Genomic DNA, 25,217 nt, shown 5'->3' with positions numbered 1-25,217 from the left:
TGATCCCAGGAAATAAGCTACAGAATCAGAGATGCATGGAGAACAGGTTCCAGTTCTGCAGGGGGCCAGGGTTCTATCCTTGGTTAGGGAACTAGATCCCGCATGCCGCAACTAAAAAGGTCCCATGTGCTGCAACTAAGACCTGGCACAGCCAAATAAATAAATAAATATTAATTTTTTACAAAAAGGTTACAGAATTCCATTGCTATGAGACTTTAAGAGAGCATCTAGTCCAACAATCATTTAATTTTACAGATGAGGAAACCAAACAGATGGAGATTAAGTGACCAGCCTGTGGTTAGTTATCAAAACTAAGTCTAGAACCTGGTTTTCTGGTTTTCAATCCAGTAATCTATCACAACTGGCTGTGCTTGACACCATTATAATCAACATTGACGGTGCATCCACTGTGTGGGAGAGATTGAGACATATAGACTTGGTCTCCAACAGGGGCATTACAATGAGGTTGAGAAAACAGAAAATAAGTATTGTAAGACTAGCAGTAATATGAGATGGCATATGAAGGGAGATTTAGACTTGGGTTTGAGTGGGAGTGCTGGCGCAACGTAAGCCATCAGTGGGCAAGTGGTGGAATGCCCTCGCGTAGGCCGACAATTCTGGAGGGACCAGAACCAGGTGATTGATAAGGTCCAGCTGGGGCTGCAGGCAGGCCTAAGGTCACAAAACCAGTGTCAGGAGAATCCAATTTCCCAGAGCCCTCTCGACGGGTAGCTTAAGCCTTTGGGCTCGAGACCCGCATTGCAAGGATGAGTCGGCTAAAGCTTCTCCACACCTGAACTCTGACCCTCAGAAGGGCGGGGTCCGAAGCAGCAGCACGGCAGGGAGAAGGAAGAGGAGGTGAAGGGAATTGAGGAATCATGAGCTGACCCCTCTCCCGCGGCGGGAAGGGCAAGAGGCGCGGATCCCGCACTGCTTGGGCTGAGAAGGGACTTCCGGGACTGCACACGCGGCCGGCGGGGCGGGGCTCCGGGCCAAGCGCCACCTACGTCGAGCTGCGTGACAATGGGGCGGGCGGCGGAACACGACTGCGGCGGCCGGGGGCCTCGGTGGGGGCGGAGCCGCCGCCGCTGCCGCCGCAGCCCCGGTCAGGATTTGAAAGATTAAAAACTCCTGGTGGAGAGGGCGGTGGCGTTGAATGTGTGGCGGAAGCGCTGTGGGCCACGGCTCGGCGCCGGGCCGGGCAGCCGGCGGCATCTCCACAGCATGAATTACCCGGGCCACGGGCCTCCCCGAAACCCCGAGCATAACGGCCGGGGCGGCGGCGGCGGCGGCGGTGCCACTGCTTGGGAACTGGGCGCGGATGCGCAGCCGGCGTTCGGCGGCAGCGTCTGCTGCTTCGACCACCTGCCCGCCGGGGATCCGGGCGACGACGAGGTGCCCCTGGCCCTGCTGCGCGGGGAGCCCGGACTGCATTTGGCGTCGGGAGCGGAGGACCACAACCACCACCTGGCGCTGGACCCCTGCCTCAGTGACAAGAACTATGACTTCAGCTCGGCCAACTCGGGCTCCTCGCTGCGCTACTACAGCGAGGGCGAGAGTGGTGGCGGCGGCAACTCCTCGTCGTTGCACCCGCCGCAGCAGCCGCCGCTGGTCCCGACGAACTCGGGGGGCGGCGGGACGGCCGGAGGGGGGCCCGGGGAGAGGAAGCGTACCCGGCTCGGCGGTGCGGCCGCCCGGCACCGTTACGAGGTGGTGACGGAGCTGGGCCCGGAGGAGGTGCGCTGGTTCTACAAGGAGGACAAGAAGACCTGGAAGCCCTTCATCGGCTACGACTCGTTCCGCATCGAGCTCGCCTTCCGAGCCCTGCCTCAGGCCACCGGGGCCCGGGCCCGGGCGCAGGACCCGGACGGCGACCATGTGGGCGGCCCGGCCTCCCCCGCGGGGCCGGCCTCCAGCTCCGCGGAGGACGACGCCGAGGACCGCGTCTGCGGCTTCTGCCCGCGCATTGCCGGGCACGGGCGCGAGATGGAGGAGCTGGTGAACATCGAGCGGGTGTGTGTGCGGGGCGGCCTCTACGAGGTGGATGTGACCCAAGGAGAATGCTACCCGGTGTATTGGAACCGTGAGTAGCCGGCCGGGGGAGGGAGCGGAACGGGCTGCCTCTACGGGGGCCGACACGCACCCGGGTGGCTTTGGAACTTGACCGCGGGGAGAGCGAGGCGCGTGAGGCCTGGCGTTTGGTCCGAGTAGGGTGGAGACCGTGCAGGCAGCGCCGGCAGGTGAAGGGTGAAGCGAGCAGATGGCAAAACCCCAGCCGCCTGGGGGATACTGTCGGGGTAGCGCCCCCTGGGTCAGCCGGGTTTTGCTGCCATCCCCTGGAGGTGATCCAGGAACGGATGGCCAGCGCCAAAGCTTTAGTTTCGTGATCCTACCTGAGCTTCGTCCACCCCGGGATCTGATTCGGTCTCATTTACCCTGAACTGCCTATGATTTAAATACCAGTCTGCCCTCTGGATTGGAAACGTTTGAGAGAATCTGAATCAGTTATGGACTTGGGAAAAGAATCTGAATCAGTTATGGACTTGGGAAAAGAAAATTAATCCCTGGCGGGAAGGGAAGAGAGATAGGTTGTTCCCAGTGGTGCGTTTGGGAGAGGTGGAAAGCACTGGTCGAAGCATTTGTGGCAGATGGAGTCCGCTCACTCTCTCTATGTGGAATACTCGTTTTTCTCTCTCAGGTCCTTGTTTACATCTTTTCATTTTTGCCTCTTAACCTTGAAAAGGTACAAGGTTTATGCCTTGGTTTTCTCCTCTGTAAAATAGGGATTACTGTATCTACTTCGTAGGGTTTTTGTGGAGATTAAATGAGGCAATATATCTAAGGGCCTTGGAACTGTGCTTGGTACACACGTGTGATGTAGGTGTTAACAGTAAGTCCTTATTCATTACACAACAACACAGTTAGGTTTGTAATTAGGTTAAGGAGGAAGGCCGTCAGAAACATCCACCATTGCATGTAGCAAATGTTTTATATATATACATGTATATAATATTCTATAATAGCAGAAGCTGTTGGCTCCCAGTAATTTGTGATATATAGCTATAATTTTTATGGTCCCAGTGGCCTAGCTCAGATGTCTTCCGTACATCTTACAACATTCTGCCCTGTATTAATTATATGTATTGATGACTTAGCTTCCTTTCTGTATGTTTAGCATCTTCTGGGCAAAGTCCATCACCTTTGTCTTCATATTCTCATAGGGCCTAGTGCAGAAAATATTTTTTAAAATAGGTATTGAATTGCATAAGCGATTCTATAATGTTAAAACATTCACGTTAAGCATGAGTCACTAAGATAGCAATTACAAGATGTATCAAATCACCAAACAAAATAAGCATAGCAGGAAATTCAGTTTCTTCCTACACTTTAAGATGACATTGAAGGCATTTGTTACCACTTTCACAAGGCCAGATTCATATGGGACTTGTCACATCATTCACTCCTTTTGATTGTAAGCTCACTAAGGACAGGATATGCTTGTATTCACTCACTCATTCATCTTTTTCCTTTTTACCAGTATTTGTACATCACGCAGTACTCTTGTGAAGGCAATAGGAAAGGTGAAAAAAAAAAAGGACAATCCTTACCCTTGAGGAGCTTCCCACTAAGTCTTTTCTTCAGATGACCTAGACATCATGATAGATTTTTTTTTTCCTTTGAAGATAGAAGCACAAGGACTTAATTGGAGTCATAAAGTTGGATAAAATGCAGGGCATCCTTGGAGAGGCCTGGAAACCAAGAGATGAATCTTACCTTTAGATCAACTGAAGTATATTCACCTAGAATACTGTGTGTTCTTTTGGTTTATGATAAGATTGTTAATGCTTACACAGTGCTTGACTGTCTACAAAGTGATTTTTTCACATTCATTATTTCATAGTGATAGCAGCAAATGAATGCTAATGTTCTTTATATGAAGAAGCGGGCTCAGTGAAATTAATGAACTTGTCCAAGGTCACTCACCTAGAAAGTGGTAAAACAGTTCATAGTCTAGCGGGGGAATACAGCCCAGTGTCCAAAGAGCATCTGACCCACCTAGGGATGAGGATGTCAGAAAAGCTTCTCAGATTATGTGAGACTGAGTCTTCAGGGATGAATTTAATCAGACAGAAGAACCAGGGAGATGGAGAGAAAGGCATACCAGCCAGATGGAGTAACATATGCAAGGATACAGAAGCATTAAACCTCATGGCACTTTGAGGAAATTAGGGCTATACCTGCAGGGGTCAAACCACACAGCTTAGGTTTGAGATTTGACCACCACAGAGACAGACGTGTTTGATTAGGGACATGAGGTGATTGTGAAGGAAGCATCTGCCTGTGAATGGTGCATTTGGGAGAGTAGCTAGAAAAGGAAGAGGGTAGCATGCAGTGCTAAGGAGTTTGGACTTTACCCTGTATCAAGGAACCAAACACTTGAAGGTTCTCTATTACTTAGATGATTAGTGACAACACAAAGGTTGAATTGGACAGTTGGAGAATATCATTAGAATGCTAGTGTCATAAATCGAGGAACAGTTAGGGCCTACAAAAATTAACCGGAAAGGAAAAGCTTAGTCTTCTCAAATCTTCTTTCCTAAATCAGATCACCAATAGACCAACTATAGCTTATAAATTAATTTTTGTTTACTGGCATAACAGCAACACCTATTTTGACTCCATTTTAGCATTTTCTAGATAGCTTTCTGCAAGATACAATCCTGTGGGTGTCCCAGGCCTCCATATGAGTTGAAAGGAAAATAGTGCTTTTTGTCCATAATTTACTACTTCTCACAAAATCCCATGTAACTTTGTTCTAATTGGCTCTTCAGGTCTTTGTGTATTATGTAAGTTTTCACACCGTCTCAGGAGGGTTCAGTCCCAGTATGGACTCTTCAGCCTTTCTTCAAGTGGAAGGACTCTTATGAACTTTGCAGCTTTTCACCTTCCTCCTTTTTACTTTTCTTTTTAAACCTTTCTGGAAATTTTCCAAATAGTGGAAATGAAAGGTTAAAAAAGAGTCCAATATGTTCCTACATATAATGGTGGTAGGATTCTAGTGACTTTTGTGACCTAAGTACGCTTTATCTGGGTATCGAAGCCAATACGTTAGCTATCTATGCCTAGTCTAAAAGAAAGGTGTTAATTTAATTTATATTTACTTTCCCTTTTGAATTCTTACTGACAGATAAAATTTGAACCAATTTAGGGTACATGAATTGGAAGGGGAACAAAAGTTTTGTCTACCATAGCTAGGAAGCCAATATTATTACATGTGAAAACTTTAATTATAGGAAACTTATTTTTGTTTATTGACTGTTCAGATATTTTTCTCAATGCATGTGGACATTTCAGATAAAAACTGATTATTGCTGATAATGGCTAAGTGAACTCCCTTGCTCCCTGTGTTTTAACGAAGCTGCTTGTAGCCACCTTATAGGCTTGTTTTGAGAATTATTATTATAACATGCTTAGAACAATAGTAGACACAAAGTACTAGGTGTTAACTATATCTGTGTGGATCTCAGAAAACTTTATACCTTACTTGTAGAAACTCACATGAAGGTTAATAAGACTGGGTATTCAAACTGTTGAGTACCCAGGGTTTGTTGTCACTGGCCTTTACCTCATCACAGGTGAAATGTTTGTCAAGAATAATAACAAGAAATGGCCGAAGCATTTAGTAGTAGGCTATGGGAAGGCATTTGGAACATTATAGAGATATTTGATGAGTTAAGAATAGTTTTAGGACTTCCCAGGTGGCGCAGTGGTTAAGAATCCGCCTGCCAATGCAGGGAACACGGGTTCGAACCCTGATCCGGGAAGATCGCACATGCCATGGAGCACGAAGACCCAATGAAGCCAAAAATTAAAAAAAAACAAAAACAAACAAAACAAAAAAAAGAATAGTTTTAAAGCAATTCTGATAGCAGTGATGTGTGCAGTGTGCACTAGGCAATATGTAATATCCATTCATTGACTAAATTAGTTATTTTTTTAACTTTATTTTATTTTTATTTTGGCCGTGATGGGTCTTCATTGCTGCATGCAAGCTTTCCCTAGTTGCGGTGAGCGGGGACTGCTCTTTGTTGCGGTGCGCAGGCTTCTCATTGCAGTGGCTTCTCTTGTTGCAGAGCACGGGCTGTAGTCACACGGGCTTCAGTAGCCATGGCATGTGGCATCAGTAGTTGTGGCACACGGGCTTAGTTGCTTTGCGGCATGTGGAATCTTCCCAGACCAGGGATCAAAGGCGTGTCCCCTGCATTGGCAGCCAGATTCTTAACCACTGCGCCACCAGGAAAGTCCTAAATTAGTTATTTAATTGACCAAATATTTATATGAATGTGTAGTTTCCAGAAGCAGTCATTAACTATAAGCCACAGCTTCCCTCACCCCTGCCCTTCCCCCATTTTGTGTACTATCAGGCCTATGTACATTATTATAATTCTAAGCCATTTGCAGTTTCAAACACTTCAGAAATTAATCAGTCTTCATGATATGTTGAAGAGAAAATATTATTATCCCAATAAAATATTGGAAAGTGTTATCCCAATAAAAAGGCAGAAAAATTAGGCCTTTTTCTGCAAGTACCCAAATTATATGATTTTTATTAACTTGGCGTAGCTGTAACCATCTCTTAGGTCTTTTTCATTCAAGGGTTAATAACCTTAATAAGTAATAATCCTTTATGAAGCACAAGGCATCAGAGGGAAGTAATAGAGTCCAAGCTAGTAGAAAGTACTCTTGATCAGTTTCTGCCTTCAGTAAAGCAGAGCTATAGGGACTAGAGATGCCTGACTCTAAAAAATTTGGGAGACTTTTATCTTTTACTGTTTTTAACTGCATTATCTCCCACTAGCTCAGCCTGGAAAGCAGCCTTGGGCTGCACTGGAATTCTGACTGTTCAGGTTTTAGAACCCTGGCGGAAATCTTCTGAGAGCTCCGTTCCAGATCAAGCCTGCTTTAGACTTTGTTTCAGAGACCTACTGAAATAGCACAAAGATATGAATGACTAGTGGGTGACTTGTATGGAGGGTAGGACTTGGCACTACCTGACCAAAGCATTCAGGACTTTTCTTTCCCTTTGCATTGTACCATTAGTTTAAAAACTGATTTAATATCAGTTATTGATCCACCTTGTTTGTGTATGGCTCAAATGTGATAATGCCTGTTGTGCAAGTTACTTTATATAAATGTTCAGACTAATTAGTACGCTTTTCTTTCCTCCGTCTGTCATCACCCTCTTGTTTCCTCTACTATTTTGCTGTAAAAAAAGACTTTTGCTACTCTTCCCTCTTCCAAATTTTATTTCCTGGGTCTTTTATCTTCACATTACACCCTGTAATTTCTGCTTTGCTAAGATCTTTGATGTCTGAAACCCTACGGCTGATTCTTTTCTGTAGAGAGCAAGGAAAAGCTGGATATGCTGTGCTGGTCATGGAATCCTCTGAGAATTATTCTCACTGGGTGAGGAGAGTAGGGGGATAAAAAGGAGAGAGGGAAGTATGGAATGTGTTCACAGGAAGCCTAAGATGAAGATTCCTGGCAGAAGAGGTGGGGAGGCAGGGAGTCCAAGAATCCCTGATTGTTGGGCAGTCTGATCCAATACCTTTATCTTTTCATGAGTCTGATGAAATTTAAACTGTGTACTTTATCAAGAACTTCAACACTGATGAAGGTTATAGATATAGTCTCTTCTTTTTTTTTTGCCACAGTACATTCCTAGAAGCTCAGTTAAAAAGTAAAACAAGGAAAAACATTTTTATAGCCACTATATTTAACCTACAATTCTACTGTTTTGAGCTTGCCTTGGTGAAGGGAAATTGTGCCTATAAAAGATGTTGACAGCTTCCCTGGTGGCGCAGTGGTTGAGAGCCCACCTGCCGATGCAGGGGACACGGGTTCGTGCCCCGGTCCGGGAAGATCCCACGTGCCGCGGAGCGGCTGGGCCCGTGAGCCATGGCCGCTGAGCCTGCGCTTCCGGAGTGCTTCGCAACGGGAGAGGCCACAATAGTGAGAGACTCGCGTACCGCAAAAAAAAAAAAAAAAAAAAAAAAAGGAGATGTTGAACCACTGGATTAATGGGATGAAAAGCGTAATACAGATACTTTTTTGATATCCCTGGATTAGGAGACACGTGGAATTCAAAGTGGTGAAAAATAGAAATCGCCTGTGCTAGAGAACTAAGGGAAAATGGTAGAAATATTGATATGATCATATAAAAGTAATTCTATGTTCTAATTTTGCCAGATTACCATACAATAAGAATAAACTATACAATCATTAATATTTGTTCTAATATCTTGTTACATTTAACTATATCTACATAATCTTTATAATCATTACACTTGTGTGTTCAAATAAACTCTCTTCACTGACTGTTGGGGGCAAGGCCAGTCTTTGGAAATGTTATTAATATTTCTGTACCCAAGGACCTCAGATATCTGGAATCTTTGAGAAATATAAATTCCATCTGAATGGATGGCTTTTCCAAATAGTTGAGAGTTAAGCTTTTATTTGCTATTGTAGAATTTTAACTATATGAATGGAAAACTCTCTAATATTACTATTCTCCCTTTGGCTACTTCTCAGTGAACCCTCATTCTGAACATCGATGCAGATAGTTCTTGGGACACATGATATAGGACAAAGAACTGGATGAACTATGCTAAAACATAAGACTAAATCACATGCTGTGGAAGGAGCTGCAAAAATAACTTTAGGTGAAGCACAAGGAGCAGAGTTGGAATTACTTCTGAGCCTTGATATACATAGTTAAATGCAATCCCACCTTGTATTTTACTCCTTACTACAGATAATCAACTTTCAGTTAATAGTTTATCGACTGAATACATTATTTGCTTCTCATTCTATAGAATCGCTTATAAGTAGGCCCAGGGTATCCCGTTTCTACCTGATTCACCCACGTAGATCTTCAGGAAAACTTGTATTTTAACAGCTGATATAAGTGTTAATGTTAAGTACCCCCCACGTTTGTTTATGGTTTGGAAAGTGAAATCTTTGCTGTGAATCCAAAGATATTGCAAGGAGAGTCTACTTCAAAGAGACTGTCGAGGACCACTCAGCCTGAAGAAAGCACAGTACACTGCTCAAGCACTTTCAATGGCATTCCCTCTTCCATGCTGGCTCCCCACTACTGAAATGAACCCGTATATATGTCTGGCACTAAATGGGACAGGTGTACGTGTCTGTAATGTTTATGAATAGATTCCTGCCTTTGCTCGACATTTTCATTGTGTAGCCACTGTGCTTACTCTTCTTGTTTAAGACTAGCACCACTACCCATGGTTCTGCTCTTTGCCTTTCACTAGAAAAAAATTGGGACCTTTATATTTTAGAATATCTTTGAATATAGTTGCAGTTTATTCTTTAAGCTGCTTACTATTTAGCCTCATATTATTTTGTGTAAACTACATTATCTGTTACACTTTTTTGGTGGGGGAGAAGGGTGTAACTGTTTCTCATACATAGTGAATGTCCCTAATCCTAGAATACTGTATTGAATTTTTTAGAATTATGCTAGCCTGCCAGGATTCTGTCTTTTATGGACAGACCTAGAACCCATCAAAGTGTATGGTAGATCACAACATAAAGGGTGGACCTGATTCACAACATTTGTTTTCAGATCAACTCTTATCCTACCTCAGCTCATCAGTTTCATCTCTGCCACCTCTGTTTCAGTTCATACCAGTTTTTCTAGAGAGGCAGTGTTGTATAGTGATTATGAATGTAAATAACCACTGGAGGCAAACTAGGTCCAAATCGCAGCTTTTCTATGTACTATCTGTGTCACTTTGGGCAACTTAAATGTTCCGTGTTTCTTCTTCTGTAAAATGTGGATAAGAGTACCTACCCTTTTCGGGCTTCCCTGGTGGCGCAGTGGTTGAGAGTCCGCCTGCCGATGCAGGGGGCATGGGTTTGTGCCCCGGTCCGGGAAGATCCCATATGCCGCGGAGCGGCTAGGCCCGTGAGCCATGGCCGCTGAGCCTGCGCGTCCAGAGCCTGTGCTCCGCAACGGGAGAGGCCACAACAATGAGACGCCCGTGTACCGCAAAAAAAAAAAGAGTACCTATCTTTTAGAATTGTTGTAATAAGTTAAAATATTTGAAGATCTTGAAACATCCGTGACAAATAGTAAGTTATATATAACAGCTGTTTTTATTTCTTCGTTTTCCTGCCTCTTCTATCCTTTCAAATTTACAACTCACTTGACATTCTTGGCTTTCAACTCTCCTGTTCCAGTTGGTAGTCTCTTTCCTGACGTAGCAATTTCTTGGCCTGCTATCTTGATAATCAACTCTGAGGTACAGCCCTAGAACTTCTATAACTGTTGCCTTCTCTTGTGAGAAACTGTGACTGATTTTTGCCTAGTCTTTCAGACCCCTGAAAGAGCTGTACTATCTTGAGTCTTCCTGGCTTGGACCCCAGAGAAGTGCACCAGTCATCCTCTTAGAAAGCTACTGACTGTGGAAAAGGAAGAATTCTTTCCCATAAAAGCATTCTAAATTCTTAAGCATCTACTATTTTTCAGTGTGCAGATCTTATCACCAGATGTAGGGAGTGCTGAGTCCACCCCAGAAGCTCATTTAAAGCATCTACCAGCTATCAGGATTTTTGATACACTAGAGAACTTTACAGCTTTCTTAAAGACAGCTCAGTTTTCAGTCAAGGCAGAGCTAGTAATGTTCTGGATTTTCTGCCACATTGACATAAAAGAAGTGGCCCATAATTCCTTACAGTGCAGACCTCAGCTTGAAAACTTTGAGGAATTTCTCTTAATTGACCTGCAGTTGAACCAGCAGTGGTAGGGATGGCAGCTAGATTCTGGCATCTAGTACAAGGTCAAGCTTCAAATATGAATCTACCCTTACTCCAGGGGTCTGAAGTGGCCATTCCTTATCCAGCATTAACAGTAAAAGCCAAGTGGGCTCAGAGAAAAGATCTTGGTTGTCAAATTCCGTTAGTATGAATCTTTGATTTACCATAACTGTATGACTTTGGGCAAGTTATAATTGCTGTGTAGCCCAGCTTCTTTGTAAACGGGGATAATAATTCCTGCTTCACAGGGATATTTGAAGATTCTGTTGAAATACACATGTAGAGCGCCTAGCACAGAACCTGGTTTTAATACGTGTTAACTGTTGTATTTAAGTCAGGCTGGTATACTGGCTCTTGAACTAGAAGCCAGGCCTAGCTTCTAGAAATTAAAAAGTGTGTGGTTGACCTGTTGTATTTTTGAAAAACAAGAGTAGGAGGCTACGGTTCTACCAGAATTACTTCAGCCTAAATTCGATGACCATATACGCACATGACACGTACATACACACATATTCCTCCCCTCCCTCTATGTATACATCTGTGTGCTCATCTTAAACCAGCTTTATCACCCCTGAGAGTTCAGGGAATCACAATGAAGTATCACACTGCAGAAACCTTAATTCCTTCTGTAGACTCTGAGGTTGAACAATATGAATACCTTTCCAGGTGATCTAAGGACAGAGGAATACTCTTCAGCCTCTGAATCAGCTCTGCTGGATTCCCTTGCCGGTGGAACGGCATTCTGTCTTAGACTAGTAGTTTGCAGATTTCATTGAGCCTAACAGTCACTGGGAGAATTGTTAAAAATGTAGACTCTCAGATCTCATCCTTGGAAATTAGAGTTGTCTTCACATACACTCAGAAAATTACCAGTTCAGCCAATCCAAAGTTGCATTTGAAAGGGTTCTAGAGGAAGTAGCCTTCAACCCACATTTTATATTTTATTTCACCTCTGTTTTTCTTTTACCTACTTATTTTTGCTGTCCTTCCAATTTAAAACTTCTGTGTCCTCACTGATTTTTCTATCTACTCATTCTATAAATTATTGAGACAGAGGATGAAGTCCCCACCTGTAATTGTCGATTTATTTATTCATTTTAGTTATATTGGTTTTTGTTTCATGTCTTCTGTAGGTTTAAAAAATATTTATTTTTGTTGAGGTGTAGTTGATTTACAATATTATGTTTCAGGTGTACAACATAGTGATTCAACATTTCTCTAGATTATACTCCATTTAAAGGTACTATAAAATAATGGCTATATTCCTTGCACTGTACAATATATCCCTGTACCTTATTTATTTTATAAGTAGTAGTTTGTACATCTTAATCCCCTACCCCTATCTTGCCCCTTCCCACTGCCCTCTCCCCACTGGTAACCACTAGTTTGCTCTCTATATCTGGGAATCTGTTTCTGTTTCGTTATATATGTTTGATTTTTAGATTCCCCATGTAAGTGATAACAGTATTTACCTTTCTCTGTCTGACTTACTTCAATAAACATAATACTCTCAAGGTCCATCGATGTTGTTGCAAATGGCAACACTTCATTGTTTTTTATGGCTGAGTAGTATTCCATCATGTATATGTGTGTGCATGTTATTACTACATCTTCTTTATCCATTCATCTGTTGATGGACATTTAGGTTGCTTCTGTGTATGTCTTGGCTATTGTAAATAATGCTGCTGTGAACATTGGGGTGCATGTACTTTTCAAATTAGTGTTTTTATTTCCTTTGGCTATATACCCAGGAGGGGAGTTGCTGGATCATATGGTAGTTCTATTTTTAGTTTTTTAGGAACCTCCATACTGTTTTCCACAATGGCTGCAACAATTTACATTCCCACAAAACGGCTTCCTTTTCTCACATTTGCAGTAAAGTTTGTTATTTATGATCTTTTTGTTTTGTTTTGTTTTTTGCGGTACGTGGTCCTCTCACTGTTGTGGCCTCTCCCGTTGCGGAGCACAGGCTCCAGACGTGCAGGCTCAGCGGCCATGGCTCATGGGCCCAGCTGCTCCGCGGCATGTGGGATCTTCCCGGACCGGGGCATGAACCCGTGTCCCCTGCATCGGCAGGCGGACTCTCAACCACTGCGCCACCAGGGAAGCCCCTATTTATGATCTTTTTGATGATTGCCACTCTGACAGGCATGAGGTGCTATCTCATTGGTTTTGATTTGCATTTCCCTGTTGATTAGCAGTGTTGAGCATCTTTTCATGTGCCTGTTGGCCATCTCGGTGTCTTGTGTGCAAAAATGTCTGTTGAGGTCTTATGCCCATTTTTTAATTGGGTCTTTTTTTTTTTTGACATTGAGTTGTATGAGCTGTTTATATATTTTGGATATTAACCCTTTATTGAGCATATCGTTTACAAATATTTTCTCCTGTTCAGTAGGCCATTTTTCATTTGTTGATGGCTTTCTTTCCTGTGCAAAAGCGTTTAAATTTGATTAGCTCTCATTTGTTTATTTTTGTCTTAGGAGACAGATCTAAAAAAATATTGCTACAGTTTATGTCAGAGTGTTCTCCCTATGTTCTCTTCTAGGAGTTTTATGGTTTCAGGTCTTACACTTAGGTCTTTAATCCATTTTGAGTTTATTTGTACATGATGTGAGAAAACATCCTGATTTCATTCTTTTACACGTAGCTTTCCATTTTTCCCAGCACCACTTATTGGAGAGACTCTCTTTTCCCCATTGTATAGTCTTGCCTCCTTTGTTGTAGATTAATTGACCTTGTGTGCATGGGCTTACACCTGGGCACTCTTTTCTGTTCCATTGATGTATGTGTTGGGTTTTGTGCCAGTAACATACTGTTTTGATGACCATAGCTTTGTACTATAGCCTGAAGTCAGGGAGCATGATTCCTCCAGCTCTGTTCTTCTTTCAGCTATTTGGAGTCTGTTGTGTTTCCATACAAATTTTTTTTTTTTTTTTCGGTACGCAGGCCTCTCACTGTTGTGGCCTCTCCCATTGCAGAGCATAGGCTCCGGATGTGCAGGCTCAATGGCCATGGCTCACAGGCCCAGCCGCTCCACGGCATGGGGGATCTTCCCGGACCGGGGCACGACCCTGTGTCCCCTGCATCGGCAGGTGGACTCTCAACCACTGCGCCACCAGGGAAGCCCGCATACACATTTCAAAATTATTTGTTCTAGTTCTGTGAAAAATGCCTTTGGTATTTGGATAGGTGATTGCATTGAATCTGTAGATTGCCTTGGATAGTATAGTCATTTTGACAATATTGACTCTTCCAATCTAAGAACATGGTATATCTTTCCATCTGTTTGTGTCATCATCTTTTTCTTTCATCACCGTCTTATGGTTTTTGGAGTACAGGTCTTTTACCTCCTTAGATAGGTTTATTCCTAGATATTTTTTTCTTGTTGATGCAATGGTAAATGGAATTGTCTCTTTAACTTCTCTTCTGATCTTTCATTGTTAGTATATAGAAATGCAGCAGATTTCTGTGTATTAATTTTGTATCTTGCAACTTTACCAAATTCATTGATGAGCTCTAGTAGTTTTCTGATGGCATCTCTAGGATTTTCTATGTGTAGTATGTCATATGCAAACAGTGACAGTTTTACTTCTTCCTTTCCAATGTGGATTCCTTTTATTTCTTTTTCTTGTCTAATTGCTGTGGCTAGGATTTCCAATACTATGTTGAATAAAAGTGATGAGAGTGGACATCTTGTCTTCTTCCTGATCTTAGAGGAAATGCTTTCAGTTTTTCACCATTGAGTATGACATTAGCTAGGGGCTTGTCATATATGGCCTTTACTATGTTTAGGTACGTTACCTCTGTACCCACTTTCTGGAGCATTTTTATCGTAAATAAGTGTTGAATTTTGTCAGAAACGTTTTCTGCATCTATTGAGATGATCATATGGTTTTTATTCTTCAGTTTGTTAATGTGGTGTATCATATTGATTGATTTGCCAGTGTTGAACCATCCTTGCATTCCTGGGGAAATTCCACTTAGTCATGTATTGTTCAGTTCAGTTTGTTAATATTTTGTTAAGAATTTTTCTATGTTCATCAGTGATGCTGGCCTGTTATTTTCTTTTTTTGTGTGATATCTTTGTCTGGTTTTGGTATCAGAGTGATGGTGACCTAATAGAAGGCGTTTGGAAGTGTCCATTGCTCTGCAATTTTTTGTTTGTTTCTGTTTTATGGAGACCTTTATAAGTCTCAAATCACCTGATCTAATTTTCAAGGCTTTTTTTTGGTGATTATTTTTAAAATTTTTATTTTATATTGGAGTATAGTTTTTTGGTTTTCTTTCTTTTTTTTTTTTTTTTTTTTTTTTTTTTTTGTCTATCTGTTTGGCTGCACTGTGTGGCATGTGGGATCTTAGTTCCCCGACCAGGGGTCGAACCCGTTCCCTCTGCAGTGAAAGTGTGGAGTCTTAACCATGGACCACCAGGGATGTCCCTGTATTGGAGTATAGGTGATTTACAATGTTGTATTAGTTTCAGGTGTACAGCAAAGTGATTTAGTTATACATATATCTGTTTTTCAGATTCTTTTCCCATATAGGTTATTACAGAGCATTGAGTAGAGTTGCCTGTGCTATACAGCAGGTCCTTGCTAATTATCTGTTTTATGTATAGTAGTGTGTATATGTTAATTCCAACTTCCTAATTTATCCCTCCCCCTCAACCTTTCCCCACTGGTAACCATAAGTTTGTTTTCTAAGTCTGTTTCTGTTTTGTAAATATGTTCATTTGTACCATTTTTTTAGATTCCACATATAAAGTGATACCATATGATATTTGTCTTTCTCCATGACTTCAGTCAGTATGACACTCTCTAGGTCCATCCATTTCAATGCAAATGGCATTATTTTGTTCTTTTTTATGGCTGAGTAATATTCTGTTGTATATATGTACCACATCTTCTTTATCCATTTCTCCATTGATGGACATCTAGGTTACTTCCATGTCCTGGCTAGTGTAAATAGTGCTGCAATAAGCATTGGGGTGCATGTATCCTTTCAAATTATGGTTTTCCATAGGCAGAACACTCTATGACATAAATCACAGCAAGATCCTTTTTGACCCACCTCCTAGAGAAATGGAAATAAAAACAAAAATAAACAAATGGGACCTAATGAAATTTAAAAGTTTTTGCACAGCAAAGGAAACCAAAAACAAGATGAAAAGACAGCCCTCAGAATGGGAGAAAATATTTGCAAACAAAGCATAAGACAAAGGATTAATCTCCAAACTACACAAGCAGCTCATGCAGCTCAATATCAAAAAAACAAATAACCCAATCCAAAAATGGGCAGAAGGCCTAAACAGAAATTTCTCCAAAGAAGATATACAGATTGCCAACAAACATGTGAAAAGATGTTCAACATCACTAATCATTCAAGAAATGCAAACCAAAACTACAATGAGGTATCACCTTACACTGGTCAGAATGGCCATCATCAAAAAATCTACAAACAATAAATGCTGAAGAGGGTGTGGAGAAAAGGGAACCCTCTTGCACTGTTGGTAGGAATGTAAATTGATACAACCACTATGGAGAACAGTATGGAGGTTCCTTAAAAAACTAAAAATAGAACTAACAAATGACCCAGCAATCCCACTACTAGGCATATACGCTAAGAAAACCATAATTCAAAAAGAGTCATGTATCACAGTGTTCATTACAGCACCACTTACAATAGCCAGGACATGGAAGCAACCTAAGTGTCCATTGACAGATGAATGGATAAAGAAGATGTGGCACATATATACAATGGAATATTATTCAGCCATAAAAAGAAATGAAATTGAGTTTTTTGTAGTGAGGTGGATAGACCTAGAGTCTGTCACACTGAGTGAAGTAAGTCAGAAAGAGAAAAACAAATACCATGTGCGAACACATATATATGGAATCTAAAAAAAAGAGAAAGAAAAATGGTTCTGGCGAACCTAAGGGCAGGACAGAAATAAAGACACAGGTGTAGAGAATGGACTTGAGGACACGGGGAGGGGGAAGGGTAAGCTGGGACGAAGTGAGAGAGTAGCACTGACATATATACACTGCCAAATGTAAAATAGATAGCTAGTGGGAAACAGCTGCATAGCACAGGGAGATCAGCTGGGTGCTTTGTGACCACCTAAAGGGGTGGGATAGGGAGACGCAAGAGGGAGGGGATATGGGGATATATGTATCCATATAGCTGATTCACTTTGTTATACATCAGAAACTAACATAACATTGTAAAGCAATTATACTGTAATAAAGATGTTAAAAAAAATTATGGTTCTCTCCAGATATATGCCCAGGAGTGGGATTGCTGGATCATATGGTAGCTCTTTTTTTTTTTTTTAGGTAATCTCCATAATGTTCTCCATAGTGGCTGTACCAATTTATATTCTCACCAACAGTGTAGGAGGGTTCCCTCTAATCCACACCGTCTCCAGCATTTATTGTTTGAAGATTGTTTTGATGATGGCCATTCTGACCAGTGTGAGGTGATACCTCATTGTAGTTTTGTTTGCATTTCTCTAATCATTAGTGACGTTGAGCATGTGTTCATGTGCCTCTTGGTCATCTGTATGTCTTCTTTTGAAAAATGTCTATTTGGATCTTCTGCCCATTTTTTGATTGGGTTTTTTGTTTTTTTGATACAGAGCTGCATGAGCTGTTTGTATATTTTGGAGATTGTTTGTCAGTCACTTCATTTGCAAACATTTTCTCCCATTCTGTTTGTTGTCTTTTTGTTTATTGTTTCCTTTGCTGTGCAGAAACTTTAATTAGGTCCCATTTGTTTATTTTTGTTTTTATTTTCATTACTCTAGCAGGTGGATCAAAGAAGATATTGCTGCCATTTATGTCAGAGAGTGTTCTGCCTATGTTTTCCTTTAAGAGCTTTAGAGGAATCCAGTCTTACATTTAGGTCTTTAATCCATTTTGAGTTTATTTTTGTGTATGGTGTTAGAGAAAGTTCTAATTTAATCTTTTACATGTAGCTGTCCAGTTTTCCCAGCACCACTTATTGAAGAGACTATCTTTTCTGCATTGTATATTCTTGCTGCCTTTGTCATAGATTGGGAGACCATGGGTGCATGGGTTTATCTCTGGGCTTTCTATCCTGTTCCGTTGATCTGTATTTCTGTTTTTGTGCCAGTACCATACTGTTTTGATTGGGTGCATATATATTTACAATTGCTAAATCTTCTTGTTGTCTTGATCCTTTGATCATTATGTAATGTCCTTTGTCTCTTGTAAAAGTCTTTGTTTTAAAATCTATTTTTTCTGGTGTAAGTATTGCTATCCCAGCTTTCTTTTGATTTCTATTTGCATAGAATACCTTTTTTCATCCCCTCACTTTCAGTCTGTGTGTGTCTTTAGATCTGAAGCAAGTCACTTATAGGTAACATATATATAGAATCCATTCAGCCACTTTATGTCTTTTGTTTGGAACATTTAGTTCATTTAGATTTAAAATAATTATTAAAGGCATGTACTTACTGCTGTTTTGTTAATTGTTTTGGGGCTGTTTTTGTAGTTTTTTTTTGTTGTTCCTTCTTTTGTTCTCTTGTGATTCAATGACTATCTTTATCTTTATGTTTGTATTTCTTTCCCTTTTTTGTATGTGTATGTAGTATAGATTTTTGGTTTGTGATTACCACGAGGTTTATATATAGCTATATAGAGAGAGTGTGTGTGTGTGTGATTATTTTAAGTTGCTGATCTCTCGATTTCAAATGCATTTTAACAACCCTCTATTTTTACTCCCCTCCCCTCACAGTTACTGTTTTTGACATATTTTCATCTATTTGTTTTGTGTACCACTTAACTGCTGATTGTGAGTATAGGTGTTTTACTACCTTTGTCTTGTAATCTTCCTGCTAACTTTGAATTTGATTGGTTTACTAACTTTATATTGGCCTTTATAGATGAGCTTTTTCCATTCACAATTTTCATGTTTCTATTTGTGGCCTTTTCTTTTTCAGCTAGAGAAGTCCCTTTAACATTTTTTGCAAAGCTGGTTTGGTCGTGTTGAACTCTTTTAGCTTTTGCTTGTCTATTATATTTTTGATATCTCCAAATTTGAATGAAAGCCTTGCTGGGTAGAGTATTCTTTGTTGTAAGCTTTTGCTTTTCATAACTCTATGTACTCCCTTCTGGCCTGCAGAATTTCTTTTGGGAAATCAGTTGATGGCCTTATGAGAGTTCCCTTGTACATAACTTATTGCTTTTCTCTTGCTGCTTTTAATATTCTCTCTTTATCTTTAATTTTTGGCATTTTAATTACAACGTATTTTGGTGTGGTCATCTTTGGTTTGATCCTGTTTGGAACTTCCTGTGTCTCCTAGTCTTGGATCTGTTTGCTTTCCAGGTTAGGAAGGTTTTCAACTATTATGTCTTCAAATATGTTCTCTGCCCCTTTCTGTCTCTTCTCCTTCTGGGACTTCTATAATGTAAATGTCAGTACACTTGATGTTGTCCCACATGTCTCTTAAACTGTGTTTATTTCTTCTTATTTTTTCTGTTTAGCATCAGTGATTTCCACTACTCTGTCTTCCAGCTCGCTAATCCTTTCCCCTGTATCGTTTAATCTACTGCTGATTCCGTCTGGTGTATTTTTCTTTTCAGTTTTTGTATTTTTCATCTCTGTTTGGCTCTTCTTTGTATTTTCTAAATCTTTGTTAAAAATTTTTAACTTCTTCCTCTGTTCATCCATTCTTCTTCTGAGTTCTTTGATCATTTTTACAATCATTACCTTGAACTGTTTCTTGCGTAGATTGCCTATCTCTACGTTACTCAGTTTTTCTTCTCAGTTTTTATCTTGTTCCTTTCTTTGGAACATGATCCTATGTCACCTCACTTTGCTTGATTTCCTTTATGTGTTTTTATGTATCTGGTAGGTTGGTTATGTTTCCTGACCTTGGAGAAGAGGCCTTTTGTAGGAGACGTCCTATGTATCTCAGCAGCTTACTCCCTTCTGGTTACCAGAGCTGTATGTTCTAGCGGTGCCCCCTATGTGGGCTGTGTGGGTCCTTTTTGTGTGTGATGGGCTGACTATTGTGAGCAGTCTGATATGCATGGCTGGCCCCTGCCTTGTGCAGAGGCTGCAAGCCGCTGGTTGGTGGGGCAAGGTCACAGCACAGCTGGCTGTGGAACAAACCCAGGGGGGCCCTGGGTCCCAGTGTGTGTGAGACTTTGTGTGCACCCTTTAAGAGTGAAGTTTCTATTTCCCACAGCTTTCTGGATCTCCTGAAAGTAAGCCTCACTGTCCTTCAAAGCTAAATGTTCTGGGGGCTTATCTTCCTGGCACTAGATCCCCATGCTGGGAAGCCCAATGTGGGGCTCAGACATCTTGCTCCTCGGGGAGAACCTCTGCAGTTGTAGTTTGTATGAGCCTTGACTGTACTGCAACTCTACCCTCCTACCCATCTCATGGTGGTTCCTTTTTTATATCTTTAGTTGTAGAAAGCCTTTTCTAGTAGATTCTGGTCCTTCTCATCAATAGTTTCTCTATTAATAGTTGTGATTTTTGTTTGCCATGAGAGGAGTTGAACTCGGGGTATTCCTACTCCGTAGTTTTGGGAACTACCTTGTTTCATGTATTTTGAAGCTCTGTTATTAGGTGCATACACATTTAGGATTGTTACATCCTTTTGATGGAATAATGCCTTTATCATTTTGAAGCATGTCCTTTTATCTCTGGTTTATTTTTTGTAGTGTAGTCTACTTTGATACTTACTTTGTCTCTCCTAACTTTCTTTTGATTAGTATTTGCATGTTATATCTATTCCTGTCCTTTTACTTTTAAATTTGCAAGTGTCTTAATATACCTATTGGATGTTGCTTTTTAAAATCCATTCTGACAATCCCTGCCTTTTATTTGGTGTTTTAGGCCTTTTGTATTGAATGTGATTAATGCCACGTTTGAGTGTAAATTTACCATCTTCCTAGTTTTCTATTTGTCCCATTTCTCTTTGTTCCTTTTTCTTCTCTTTTGCTGCCTTCTTTTGGATTGAGTTATGATTCTTTTTTATCTTCATTATTAACTTCTGGGGATACCTTTTTCATAGTTATCCTGGTTTGTGTTTTCTGAGCTATTTGTGTCCTAATTTCACATATATTAGATCTTATGATACTGCTCCCCAGCTCCTGGATGCTCTATCCTGTTTTTTAATTTTTCCACCACTGTGTGTGTGTGTGTGTGTGTGTGTGTGTGTGTGTGTGTTTCAGTTTGGGTAACTTCTTTTGATTTACTTTAAGTTAACTGATTCTTTCCTGTGCTGTGTTGAGTTTACTGATGAACCCATCAAAAGTATTCTTTATCTCACTGTGTTTTTAAATTTCTAACATTTTTTATTTTTGTAGTTTCCATCTCTGCTGAAATTATCCATTTGATCATACATGTTGCCCACCTTTTCCACTAGAGCCTTTAGCATATTAATCATAGTTATTTTAAATTCTCTAATATTTCCAACATCTGGGACATCTCTGGTCTAGTTCTGTTGATTGTCTGTTGATGGTCTTCTGTTTTTCTTTTTTCTTCCTCCTTGTATGTCTCAATTATTTGCTGAAAGCTGGACATTTCATGTTGGACAGTAGAGTATTTATGCCTAGAATTAGGCACACCTGGTCTTTTGTTAGGCTTTAGTTGGGGAGGTTGATCAATCTAATTGGGGATTGAACTGGGTTTGGATCTTATTACTACAATAGTTAAAATCAGTGCACTACAGGCATAAAATTGCCTTCTTTACCTTGTGTTTAGATTGGTGGCTGGTTTACCATGCGCTTTTTTTCCATGCGCTTACCCTTCCCCAGGAGTAGATTGAATGTTTGCTGTATTGGTGATAATGGTGGGAGTGGAGAAAAGGACATTCTCTGTTGTTCTGATGCATTTTCATTCTTAGGGGCAATATGTTTGAGTCTTAAGAGTGAGGTCTTCTCAGTGGTTTTACCCCTGCCCCAGCTGTAGGATCTAGACCCAGGACAGCATCCTGCCCCTACACCAGGGGTAGTTTGTTTTTGTTTTTGTTTTGTTTGTTCGTTTCTGTTGCCTTTTCCCAACTGATATGAGTCTTCATCTGTACCCTAAACACAACAGAATTTGCTGCCCTTCTAGCAGCAGCTTAACATTTTTGCTCTATAGGTGAGATAGGAAGGCTCTAGGCAAGGCTTCATATCTTTCCCACAGGTACTGGTATCCCTCTCCCCTAGGCTTGCACCATGAAAGGATACTTTTTCAGGTTTCTCACCCCTCCCCCAGTCTTTCTTAATGAGCTCCTCATGAAATTTTTGGAGAAGGGGGTGGGTGCAAAGGGTGCAGTTTCCCTTTGTGTCCCTTCAGATACAGTTTCCTTTTGTGTCTTCCAGGGGTTCTGTTTTCCTGATGTAACCCACACTTGAACTTTTGCAATTTGTTAAATATTTTAGCTGAAATTTTTTTACTGGCTTATATGGCATCTGGTGTCTACCCTCAGTAAGTAAGTGCTCACATTTTGTTTCTCCCTATTTTTCCTTACATATTGTATTAGTTAGTTGCCCTGTGTCCTTAGGTCTCTGAAGGGTGTAAGAAGACATAATTTTACAAATTAAATGTGTTTTTTTTTTTTTGTTTTCAGGGTAGGAGCAACAGTCTTTCAGCTTTCTACATCCTAAACAAAGGCTGAAATTCAGTTGTACTTCTTTGTATATGTGGTTGCTCTAGGATTTTCACTGAACATCTTTAATTTGTCACAGTCTAACTTCAAAAGTTGTATTTCATTTCATGTAGAGTACAAGAAAAACCATATTATTGTTCTTCCATTTATTCCCTCATAGCCTTTTTGCTATTGTTTTATACGTTTTACTACTACATATGTTATAAAATATTTTTGCTTTAAGCAATTTTTAAAAGAGATTTCTTTAAACGAAAGGAAAAATCTTATATTTACCAAAACTTATCATTTCTATTATTTTTCATTCCTTTATGTAGCTTCAAATTTTCATCTAGTTCTTCTGCTTAAAGAACTTTTTTTTTTGTTTCTCATACTGTGAATCTGCTGGTGATAAATTCTTTTAGCTTTTATCTAAAAGGTCTTTATTTCTCCCTCATTTTTGAAAGATAATTTTGCTGGATATAGAATCCTAGGTTGACCTTTTTCCTTCAGAACTTTAAACATGTCACTCCACTACCTTTCACTTGTGTGGTATTTGAGAAGTATGCTGCTACTTTTATCTTTCTTCTAGATGTCATTTTCTTCTTCTGACAGCTTCCCCCACTCCACCATTTCCCACTTTATTGACGATTTTCTGCAGTTTGATTATGATGTGTCTTGGTGTGGTTTGTTTTTTTTTTTTTCCTGCATTGGGTCTTTGTTGCTGTGCACAGGCTTTCTCCAGGTGCGGCGAGCAGGGGCTACTCTTCATTGTGGTGCACGGGCTTCTCATTGTGGTGGCTTCTCTTGTGGAGCATGGGGTCTAGGCGCATGGGCTTCAGTAGTTGTGGCACGCAGCCTCAGTAGTTGTGGCTTGCAGGCTCTAGAGCGCAGGCTCAGTTGTTGTAGTACACAGGCTTAGTTGCTCTGCGGCATGTGGGATCTTCCTGGATCACGGCTCAAACCTGTGTCCCCTGCATTGGCAGGTGGATTCTTAACCACTGCACGGGAAGTCTGGTATATTTTTCATTTCTGATGTATTTTCCATGTCTAGAAGTTCAGTTTTAGGTATTTTTTTGTCTTCCACTTTATTCCTCATTAGGTTTGTTTTCCTCTGCCTCCTGGAATCTAGGGAGTGTGTGACTGTTTTAACATCTTTGTCTGATAACTTTACCATCTGTGCTGTTTCTGAATCTGTTGCTGTTGATTGACTTTTCTCCCTGCCTAAGGGTTGAATTTTCCTGCTGCTTTGAATACCTGTTCTTTCTTTTCTTCTCCTCCCCTCCCCTTCTCTTCTCTTCCCACCTCTTCCCTTCCCTTCTCTTTTCTTTCTTCCTTCCTTTCTTTCTTTCTCTCTCTCTCTTTCTTTCTTTCATGCCAGATGTTATAAATTTTATATTGTGTGCTGGATTTTGTAGGATTCCTTTAACATTGTTGGAGTTTGTTTTAGTACACATTTGTCACTTCAGATTAGTTTGATCCTATCGAGGCTTTCTTTTGAGCTTTATTAGGGTGGTGAGAGCAGCCTTTAGTTTGGGGATAATTTATTCCTGCTACTGAAGCAGTACCTTTCTGAGAACGTTACTCATTTCCCCATGGAATAGGTCTTTTTTGCTCTGATTGATTAGAACTTGAACTGTTCCTAGCTCTATCTGAGCTCCGGAGATTGTTCCACCTACCCCTTTCCAGTGGTCCTTTTCCCTGACCTCAGGTAGTTTCCTCCCATGCGTGCATAGGTGAGTATTTGACCAAAGACTCAAGGGAACTCCTCTAGAGAATTCCAGCACTTTCTTTCTGGATAGCCCTCCACTTTCCAATATTTTGCCTCACACATTCTAGCTATCTTGACCTCCCTGAACTGTGAGCTATTTCACTACTGAGCAAGACCGCTGGACTCTGTGTGGGTTACCTCTTCCTGTGCTGTAGCCTGGAAACTCCAGGCACAAAGCTTGGGCAGTTGTAGGAGTTCTCTCATGATCACTGTCCTCCCCTGCCTATTGTGCAATATCTGAAAGCTCATTGTTCCGGGTGTTCTGTCTGATTTTCTAGTTAAGGTAGGATAGTAAATCCAGTATGTGTTGCTGGAAGTAGTAGTCTACTTTTGGCTAGATTTAGAAGTCTGTCCTTCCAGTTTAGCAAACTGATTTAGTCTCTCACTTCTTGATCTTTTTTTATTTCTCCCTTTATTAGGCACAACCTACTACTCATATCCTGCATGCCTTCCTTCCCAGGAATGTTGGAATAGACAAAGATAATACCTTTAGTAAGCTAATATGGGTCAAGTGGCTGTTTGCCACACAGACTAGAATTGAGATGTCTTCTGCAGCTGTTTTTATATAGGGTTGTAGGATAGACGTGATTTGTACATCAGAACTCTTTGCTGTTGCCTCTTTTTGCTGGCATACCACCTGTAGCCTAGCAGACCAGTTGCTGCATTTCTCATGCTTCCTAGTCTCCACCTTTCTTTTACCATCTTATTTCTTCTAACTCAATGTAAAAACAGACTCTTGAGGATCTGTTTTCACATTCAAAGGACGCACCTTTTATTGATATCACCAGGAAGTAAATTGGAGCACTGGATTAAGCTGCCAGTCACGTGTGTCTGTGATCCCATCTGCAAGTTAGATCTTCCCAGACCAGGGCTCGAACCCGTGTCCCCTGCATTGGCAGGCGGATTCTTAACCACTGTGCCACCAGGGAAGTCCCTAGTTTTTGGTTTTCTGAGCCTGCTTTTCTGGTTGTCATAGTGTGAGATTTTCATTTTGGAAGAGAT

At 41.0% G+C, this 25,217-nt stretch overlaps 1 protein-coding gene across 6 annotated transcripts in view; it reads left to right on the top strand.

Annotated features, from left to right (window-relative positions):
• Window positions 1-1,078: 1,078 nt before the first annotated feature.
• Window positions 1,079-25,217, top strand: part of DDHD1 (DDHD domain containing 1) — an 89,652-nt gene continuing 65,513 nt past the window's right edge. For all 6 annotated transcript variants that reach the window (XM_024734767.1, XM_024734766.1, XM_024734764.1 and 3 more), the window contains exon 1: window positions 1,079-2,083. In XM_024734767.1, coding sequence (XP_024590535.1) covers window positions 1,225-2,083 — 859 coding nt within the window. In that variant the 5' untranslated portion in view covers window positions 1,079-1,224. The remainder of the gene's footprint in view (window positions 2,084-25,217) is intronic.

This window comes from Neophocaena asiaeorientalis, unplaced genomic scaffold, assembly GCF_003031525.2.
Source record: "Neophocaena asiaeorientalis asiaeorientalis breed wild unplaced genomic scaffold, Neophocaena_asiaeorientalis_V1.1 scaffold547, whole genome shotgun sequence".
Lineage (NCBI taxonomy): Eukaryota > Metazoa > Chordata > Mammalia > Artiodactyla > Phocoenidae > Neophocaena > Neophocaena asiaeorientalis.
This window is presented reverse-complemented; position numbering and strand designations above follow the sequence as displayed.